Source organism: Triticum aestivum, chromosome 6B (genome assembly GCF_018294505.1).
Source record: "Triticum aestivum cultivar Chinese Spring chromosome 6B, IWGSC CS RefSeq v2.1, whole genome shotgun sequence".
Lineage (NCBI taxonomy): Eukaryota > Viridiplantae > Streptophyta > Magnoliopsida > Poales > Poaceae > Triticum > Triticum aestivum.
Genome location: NC_057810.1, coordinates 78,063,794 through 78,073,366, shown reverse-complemented (window position 1 = coordinate 78,073,366; position 9,573 = coordinate 78,063,794). Strand labels below are relative to the sequence as shown.

Below are 9,573 nucleotides of genomic sequence, written 5' to 3'. Positions count from 1 at the left end.
CAGCAGGCACTCCATGAAGCCAATGACCATGCAAATTTTATATTCTTGAACTAGAGCTAGTATCTTATAGTTTAAAGAAAAACTATCAAGTATTGTTTAGTTACATGAGGTATAAAAAATCCTCTCTGCTAAACAAATCGACTAGAATGAGCTCCAAAACAGACCTTGAGTTTACTGTAAATGCAAGAAAATAAAATAAACTAAATAGCTAAAAAAACTATGCTAATTTTTTAAAAATTAGGAGCATATTCTGATTAGGGTAACCAAGTGCACATAATCTCTGAAAGATAATTGCACTCAATTCTTGTGTAAGCGGCACTACCGCGGATATCTTGCAGATAACATATACTCTTCTTCCATACTATATTGTCTGCTAGTCAACCCCTCTTTGATTCTTTCATCTCTATGTAACGGAGAATCTACTACAGTATTAACATTCGCCTTAAATCCCCTAGATGATTGAGTGACTTGCAATCTCAATTCCACTTCTCTCATGGTTGGTCGTTCCCTCCTTCTTAATTTCACACATGCTACTGGAATTCCAGCGATTTCTTCAATTAGGTTACCACCCTCATTCATAACTTGTGGATCTAATGTTAGTGACAAATTGCCTTCTGCAAATAAGGTAGCAAAATGTTCCACAAGGATATTGTCTTCGCTAGCCATATAATCAAATGGCTTCTTTCTGGTCATCAGTTCTATAAGCATAGCACCAAAGCTATAAACATCACTTTTTGCTGTGAGGCGCCCTGTGTGCAAATACACTGGGTCTAGATATCCTAGTGTGCCTTGCACCATTGTTGTTAACCCTGATTTGTCCAATGGAATGTATCTTGAAGCTCCAAAGTCTGCTATCTTTGTTGTTAGAGTATCATCCAGAAGTATGTTAGCAGGCTTGATATCTCCATGGATGATTGGTATTAAAGTTGCTGAGTGAAGATAGGCTAGAGATCTAGCCGTTTCCGTTGCTATTCGTAGTCTGTCATCCCATGATAATGATATCGGTCCTTCAACATGAAGATGATCACGAAGAGTTCCATTGGATACGAACTCGTAGACTAATAGTGGGACTTCCGTGTCAAAGCAACAACCATATAGTTTTACCACATTCTTGTGGTTAATTTGTGATAGGATAGCAGCCTCGTTAATAAACTCATCAATCTCCCTTTGAGATACCATCTTTGGTTTTTTAATAGCTACAACATGGAGGTCTGACAAAATCCCTTTATACACGGTGCCATGCCCACCACTACCAATTTCATGACCATGATCAAAATTGTTTGTTGCCTTCTCTAGCTCTTGCAAGGTCATGATCATTTTCTCTGAAACATCAGCTCTTTGAGATGCCAATTGTTGCAGCAATTGCCCACGGTTTCGCTGGAAGTACTTCCCTTCCAACATTTGGGCCCTCCGGCACTTAAATTTGTTGAAAACAAGGAATGCAATGAGAGCCAAAAGTACAAGGCCCGTCCCAGAAGCAACTCCAATAATGACGCTCTTCCAGCTGGAAAAGATAAGCACTGTCATTTATTTTCTACCATATGTGTATAGATACTATGGTAGATATGAGTATATATAGATAGAGAAACTGATACATTTTTGTGGTAAATCTAACAATAAAATTTCAAATGACAAAATGAATAGGTACCGCTTGTCTTGACGACGCAGCACGCAGGGGGGCATCCCCATCGGCGTCGGGGCCGGGCTCGTCTCATCACCCATTGCTGCTGCTGGCACTGGTGGAAAAAAGGCCTTTGGTCGCGGTTCGCAACTGCCATTAGTCGCGGTTGCGCAACCGCGACCGACCGGGCGCGACTAAAGGCCCCCCCCTTTAGTCGCGGTTGCTTAAGAACCGCGACTAAAGGCCCGTCCACGTGGGCGCCAGGTGGCCGTCGGGGCGGAGGACCTTTAGTCGCGGTTCTTCTGGCCAACCGCGACTAAAGGCCGCCGCAGGTTTAGGGTTTTAGCCCCCCCCCCCCCTAAACCTCCCCCCTTAAACCTGTTTTCTGTTTAATTTGTATTGTTTTATTTCTTTTGTGCTTTATTTTAATTTAGAAGGAGTTTCATATATTCTACGGTACTACATACATGCATATGAATGTACAATTTCAAATAAATTTGAAATTAGAACCGAAAAGAATTCAAGAGGAATATACAATATATATTCAATATCATCGGATGACCATATACAATTTTGAACAAGTTTCCATACATGATTTAATGCATATAAAGTTCTACGTCCTCGTAATAGTGTTCTCCTTTAGGATGGAGGACTTCCCTGCTGAACCATCCAGCTAGTTCCTCTTGAAGTGGTCGGAAGCGAGCTTCTGGACTAAGCATCCACCGGAGGTTATTCCTCTTAGCATTGGTATCACTCGGAACCCGCTCAGAGGTGTATCTCCGGATCATCTCACAGACATAGTATCCACATAGATTGGTCTCCGGTGGCTGAATATCCCCAGCATTCTTAGCCTTTAACATTTTGAATTCTAGCTCTTTTTTGAATTCACCGACCTTTGTATCTACGAACCGTCTCCAAACCCTACGAGGCAAAGAAAATTAAATGAACAAGAGAGTTATTAATTAGTTACTTGATATTAGGAAATGAACGAAATAGTCCGATCGATATAGAGCGCAAATGAATGAAAATAATTACTTCTGCAGCATTCTTCTCATGCCGCCCCAAAGCTTTGGATCCATATTCACAGAGTCGTGGACGAGACATTCTGAGGTGTTAACTTTAATTACTAGCAGAATCCAGTGGAACCTGCGGACACGATACATGCACAGTACGTCATGCATAACTCATCGATTAGCCGGCCACATACCATGCATGGAGTAAACAAAAGAGAATGTGCTCAAGACAGAAACACTCACTCAAAATGGTAAGGAAATAGAATATCACTTTTGAGTTCCTGCTTTGTAAGAAACTGCCACAGGTCTGCCTCCACGTCGGCGGGGTAACGCTCCAACACATGTCCATTAACGATGTGTGGGTCAATGAATCCAACATCATGGATGTTTCTTACTCTGCATTCCTTAATCTTCATTCTGCATGTATAATAGCGGACACAACAATATAGTTAGGACATATATATAGTGCAGGCAATATGAACGAGATGGGGTAGAAATTAATAAATCACTTACAGAACGTAGCAACTGATGATAGATTTATCGAGCTCGCGCAGATTGAAAAGCTGGAACAATTCACTCAGTTCAATTTGTACATAGTAATGTTTGAAGTGATGCTCATGTCTAACTTCCGCATAAATATATTCTTTGGCGTTTTTATTTTTTATGTAACCCTTGTACCATTTCAGCAGACCTTTCATTTGTGGAGGTAGATCCTTTTCCTCCGCAGGCTCGACGAGAGGCCCATTCTTGACATATGTAATTACTACCTCCTTCACTGGCGCCTCATCAAGGCCTAACAGTTCACGAAGAGTAATACCTAAGTTGGCCGCTTGTTCTCTGGCACTCGTTACAGTCAATCCCTGTGCTGCCGCAGCTTGTATGATCTCGGGGTCATCCGGACAGAAGGCTTCCACTATAAGCGGGGCAATCGATTGTTTACTTTGTTCCCCGAGCTGGGCAACTTGTTTCCCGCTTTTTTTACTTTCGGCCTTCTCCCGCTCTTTGTTCTCCTTGAACATGAGTGCCTGCCTGCGAAGTTCACGTGCATAGTCGTTAGGCAGATTCTTCGCGGCTTGGGACGGTGTGCTCAAAAATGACTTAGCCCACTTCTTTTGCTCATCAGAAAATACTGGCTTGGGCTCGGGCTCTGTTTTCTTCTTGCAGTCCGCCTTCCATTTCTCCAAATCAGCAGCCGCGGCCGCGTCGACTTCCTCGGCACTACGTTCCCAAGGCCTTGTGGGGAGAGGCTTCAGTGATGGCTCCGGTACCTTTGTGGTCTTAGGTACATAAGGGTCCGGGTTAATAATCCAGGACTGCTTCTGCTTCTTTGCCGGAGGTGGATTGGGGGGCGGCGTCTGATCACCCGCCGGACGAGGACTGGGGGGCGGCGGCTGATCACCCGCCGGACGTTGTGGACTGGGGGGCGGCGTCGGCTCACGTGACGGAGGTGTAGGTGAACCGCCACCACCACCACCACCACCACCACCGCCACCGCCACCACCACCACCGTAGGGTGGTGGACTTGTTGTCCTTGGCGCCTCGCCTGGAAACTTGATAAACTTCTTTTGCCATAGAATGAAATGGCGCTTGACATCTCCAAGTCTTTTCTCCCCTTCAGGTGTAGCAATGTCAATCTCCAGGTCCTCAAACCCTTGGACTATGTCCTCCACCGTGACACGAGCATAGCCATCTTGAATGGGGTTGTTGTGGTGGAGTGCTCCAGGTAAACATGGTAAAGCACTGCCGATGGCTACCTTCATGGACATGTTCCCGATAGGATAATACAGATGACATTCTTTCATCTCCTTTATATCGTCCACGGGGTAGCGAGGAGGCTCCGATGAAGTAATTTCGACCACCAGAGGCTCCGGTGCAGTAATTTGGACCACCAGAGGCTCCGGTGGGGCCTCCGTGGAAGCCACGCTGCTTCTCCGCTGCTGGCTTCCGAGATCCGCTGGATGATCTTCATGCTGCACCCGAGCTGCATCTCTTTCGGCTACTAGTACACTCATGGTTTTCTTCATCACCTCCATTTCCGATGCCAACCGCGCCACAACATCTGCTTCCTGATCCATCTTTCTCTTACGGCTTCTGTAACCGTACGGGTCATCGTTCTGGGGGAACCCTATTTTCCACGGAATGTGCCCCATGCCTCGTACACGTCCTCCGTGTTCAGGATTCCCAAGGGCTTTTGTCAGCGCGTCGTTCTCTCTGTTGAACTTGATCTTCCCCTGTTGAGCATCCCTCATTGCGTTAATAAGGGCTTGGGTGGGTTTAATTAATTTGCCCCGGTAAACACACTCCCCTGTCTCCGGGTTCAGCGTTCCCCCATGCCCGTACCACCAGCTTTTGGCCCTTGGGTCCCATCCCTCCGTACCAGGACGGATTCCTCGCGCCCTCAGCTCGTTCTCCATCTTCTCCCACCTAGGCTCCCAAAGGCGATACCCTCCTGGCCCCATAACATGATTGTACTCCTTCTTAGCCGCATTTTCCTTATTTTTTTTCGATATTTGAATGAACTGCTCCGATTTCTTTTGCTTCACAAATTCTGGCCAATCATCTTTCAGTTTCTCATATTGTCCTTTGAAATCCGGAGTCTTGTTCTGCTTGACAAAGTCGTGGGCTAGATTTTGCTTGAATTTCCGGAATGCGTCGGCCATCTTATGAAGAGCGAACTGTTTGACTAGCCTCCTCCTCTCCTTGTTTTCCTCAATCTTGTTACCCTCCTCATCGAATTTGTTGTATTCCGGAGGTAGAACGAAATGTTCCATAAGCTTCTTGAAGCAATCTTTTTTTGTTCTCTTATCGACAAAAGTGAAACCATCAATTCGTGCCTTCTTTGGCTCATTCCACTCCTGGACGGTGATCGAGACGTTGTCTCTAACAATGGCTCCGCATTGGCTGACAAACTTGGTGGCGTTCTTGCGGGGCTCCAGCGGCCTGCCGGTTGCACTGTCGACAACCTCGATGGTGCATGTTTCTCCTTGTTTCATCGTCTTGGTTGCGCCACGCTTTGACGACGTACTCGATTGTTTCGACGATCCGGCCGAGGGCTAAAATAAGAAAGAGTCGCGCGCGTTAGTACACACATATTTATTCAAATCAGTTAGTTTGTATCACCAGAGGCTCAATGTATATATATACCTCGGCGCCGGAGGTGGTTGCTACTTCCATTTGAAGATCGTCGTTTATCGACGTTTGTTCGGCATCATCTTGCTGACGGCGCCCTTCATCTTGACCGTCAAGGTTCAGATAAGAAGAGATATCATCTTCTTCTTCTCCGGTCGGCACATATTGAATATCGCCGTTTATGATGCCGAACATATGTGCTTCACCGTCCGGATCATAGTTGTCCATAATCGGGTCAGCTCTATCGTCCGCCATTATGTCAGTCCTGAAAACATGTAGTAAAAACAAATTAATTAAGTGAAGAAGGGGGGCGGTGGCGGTGGCGGTGGCGAAAGGGCGGTGGCAAAAGCCGGGGGCGAGGAAGGGGTGGGAGAGGGTGTCGCGGTAGAGCGCGAGACGGGGCGGCAGACGACGGCGTCACGGAGAGGGGAGGCGAGGACAACACATTTATAACCCTCGCCCGTTGTACTGCTGCTAATGCACCGGCCCGTTGTAGCCGACGCCGAAACTGTCGAGCGAACGCACCTACGAGGGTTCCCAACCATTTTTTTATTTTCATTTCTTTTCCTTTCTTTTTCTGTTTCGTTTTTCTTTTCTTTTTTGTTTATTGTTCTTTTTCTTTTTCTTTTTAAAAATGTTCTCCTTTGTTTATTTTCTTTTTCTTTTTCTTTTTTTTATTTTCATTTCTTTTCCTTTCTTTTTCTGTTTCGTTTTTCTTTTCTTTTTTTGTTTATTGTTCTTTTTCTTTTTCTTTTTAAAAAATGTTCTCCTTTGTTTATTTTCTTTTTCTTTTTCTTTTTTTTATTTTCATTTCTTTTCCTTTCTTTTTCTGTTTCGTTTTTCTTTTCTTTTTTTGTTTATTGTTCTTTTTCTTTTTCTTTTTAAAAAATGTTCTCCTTTGTTTATTTTCTTTTTCTTTTTCTTTTTTTATTTTCATTTCTTTTCCTTTCTTTTTCTGTTTCGTTTTTCTTTTCTTTTTTTGTTCATTGTTCTTTTTCTTTTTCTTTTTTTTTTACAAAATGTTCTCCTTTGTTTATTTTCTTTTTCTTTTTCTTTTGTTTATTTTCATTTCTTTTCATTTCTTTTTCTGTTTCGTTTTTCTTTTCTTTTTATTAGACACAAAAAATTCTTCTTCCTTTTTTTTCTTCTTTCTTTTTTCTTCTTCCTTTTTCCTTTTTCTTTCTTCTTCTTCTTCCTTTTTCTTCTTCCTTCTTCCTTGCAACGCACGGCGGGCAAGGGCAGGGCGGCGGCGGCGCTCACTGGGGACGGGGGCGGCGGGCAAGGGCAGGGCGGCGGGCAAGGGCAGGGCGGCGGCGGCGCTCACTGGGGACGGGGGCGGCGGCGCTCACTGGGGACGGGGGCGGCGGCGCTCACTGGGGACGGGGGCGGCGGCGCGCAGGGCTTCGGCGTCGGCGTCGGCGTCGGGGCAGGGCGTCGGCGTCGGCGTCGGTCGGGGCAGGGCGTCGGCGTCGAGAGAGAGGAGAATGGGAAGTGGCAAAACTGCTAAGTGCAGTATATATAGACGCACCTTTAGTCGCGGTTGGAGAGACGGACCGCGACTAAAGGTACCCTTTAGTCGCGGCCCGCCACACCAACCGCGACTAAAGGGTTTTGGCGCCGCCTCCGTCCCCGCGCAGAAAGACCCTTTAGTCGCGGTTGGGGAGGCGGGCCGCGACTAAAGGTACCCTTTAGTCGCGGTCCGCCTCCCCAACCGCGACTAAAGGGTTTTGGCGCCGCCTCCGTTCCCGCGCAGAAAGACCCTTTAGTCGCGGTTGGAGAGGCGGACCGCGACTAAAGGGTACCTTTAGTCGCGGCCCTCCTCCCCAACCGCGACTAAAGGTCTGTGCTAGAACTGGCGCGGTGCGGTGGGATGTTTAGTCCCACCTCGCTAGCCGAGAGGCTTCGACAGTGGTTTATAAGCGCGGCTGCGCTCACCACTCCGAGCTCCTCTCAAATGCAGGCTTACGGGCCTATTCTGTCACTATGTGCATGTGGGCCTACTGGGCCTTCTGCGGGCCTGAATCCTGGCCCTTTAATGGGTTTCTAGTCGTATTCAGGCCGTGGTGGCCCAGTAGGTGGCATTTTTTTTCCTTTTTTCCTTTTTTCTTTTTCTTTTTCTTCTGTTTTTTTCTTCTGTTTTTTTTATGTTTTTCTTCTGTTTGTTTTTTCTTCTGTTTTTCCTTTTTTCTTCTGTTTTTTTCTTCTGTTTTTTCTTCCTTTTTCCTTCTTTCTGCTTCTTCCTTTTTCCTTTTAAAATCAGAAAAATAAAACTAATTCATTTTAAAATCTTAAAAATACAATTATATATCAAAAAAATCAGAAAAATAAAACTAATTCATTTTAAAACCCCTTGAAGGTTTGACAAAAGGTTTGATACAATAAATTATTACACATCATTTCTTCCCTTGTGTCCCTGCTTGCTTACGATTGTGCCGTATCCATGGAGCATCCTCATCATTTAACTTAATGCTTGGGTCGGTGTTCACTTTGAAGGGCGGAATTTCAGCAAACATATTATAATCTTCTGACATGTCTGTCTTGTCCTCCACTCCCACGATGTTTCTTTTCCCTGAAAGAACAATGTGGCGCTTTGGATCATCGCATGATGCACTGATCGTTTTCTTATCTTTCCGTTTCCTCGGTTTGCTACTCATGTCCTTCACATAGAAAACCTGAGCGACATCTTTCGCTAGGACGAATGGTTCGTCAAGGTAACCAAGATTGTTGAAATCCACCATTGTCATTCCGTATTGCTGGTCCACCTTTACCCCACCTCCTGTTAGCTTGAACCATTTGCACCGGAACAAAGGGACCTTAAAGGAGGGTCCATAGTCAAGTTCCCATATCTCCTCTATGTAACCATAATATGTGACCTTTTGCCCATTCTCGGTTGCTGCATCAAAGCGGACACCACTGTTTTGGTTGGTGCTCTTTTTATCTTGGGCGATCGTGTAAAATGTATTCCCATTTATCTCGTACCCTTGGAAAGTCGTTATAGTCGAAGATGGTGTCTTGGCCAACATGTACAGCTGATCTACAACATCATTGTCATTCATTAAATGTTTTCTCAACCAACTGCCGAAAGTCTCCATGTGGGCCTTCCTAATCCAGGATTCAGGCTTCCCCGGGTTCTCCGAGCGTAAAATATTCTTGTGTTTCTCAAAGTACGGAGCCACCAAGCTGGAATTGGTCAGTACAGTGTGGTGTGCTTCAGTCAGAGAATGGCCGTCCATACATATCGTTGATTTCCTTCCGATCGTGCCTTTTCCACTTAGTCTCCCCTCGTGCCGCGATCGAGGAAGACCAATCGGCTTAAGGTCAGGAACAAAGTCAACACAAAACGCAATTACCTCCTCATTTCCATAGCCCTTGGCGATGCTTCCTTCTGGCCTAGCACGGTTACGAACATATTTCTTTAATACTCCCATGAACCTCTCGAAGGGGAACATATTGTGTAGAAATACATGACCGAGAACGAAAATCTCTTCGACTAGGTGAACCAGGAGGTGCGTCATAATATTGAAGAAGGATGGCGGGAACACCAACTCGAAACTGACAAGACATTGGATCACATCGTTCTGTAACCGTGGTAGAACTTCTGGATTGATTACCTTCTGAGAGATTGCATTGAGGAATGCACATAGCTTCACAATGGCTACTCGAACATTTTCCGGCAGGAGCCCCCTCAAAGCAATCGGAAGCAATTGCGTCATAATCACGTGGCAGTCGTGAGACTTCAGGTTTTGGAACTTTTTCTCCGCCATGTTTATTATTCCCTTTATATTGGACGAGAATCCAGACGGGACCTTC

At 45.4% G+C, this 9,573-nt stretch overlaps 1 protein-coding gene across 1 annotated transcript; it reads right to left on the bottom strand.

The window, feature by feature from the left end:
• Positions 1 to 318: 318 nt before the first annotated feature.
• On the bottom strand, positions 319 to 1,722 carry LOC123138855 (wall-associated receptor kinase 3-like). The gene is made up of 2 exons (XM_044558712.1): positions 1,649 to 1,722; positions 319 to 1,504 (listed from the first exon to the last, which is right to left on the bottom strand). Exons 1-2 carry the CDS (start codon positions 1,720 to 1,722, stop codon positions 319 to 321), a joined length of 1,260 nt encoding a protein of 419 aa, XP_044414647.1.
• Between the last annotated feature and the right edge of the window lie 7,851 nt (positions 1,723 to 9,573).

What these genes read in the sequence shown, in the direction of transcription:
- LOC123138855 (XM_044558712.1), bottom strand. Translation starts at nt 1,722, where the DNA reads ATGGGTGATGAGACGAGCCCGGCCCCGACGCCGATGGGGATGCCCCCC. An exon ending in CTGCGTCGTCAAGACAAGCG is followed by an intron (nt 1,505 to 1,648) that starts GTACCTATTCAT and finishes TATCTTTTCCAG; the next exon opens with CTGGAAGAGCGTCATTATTG.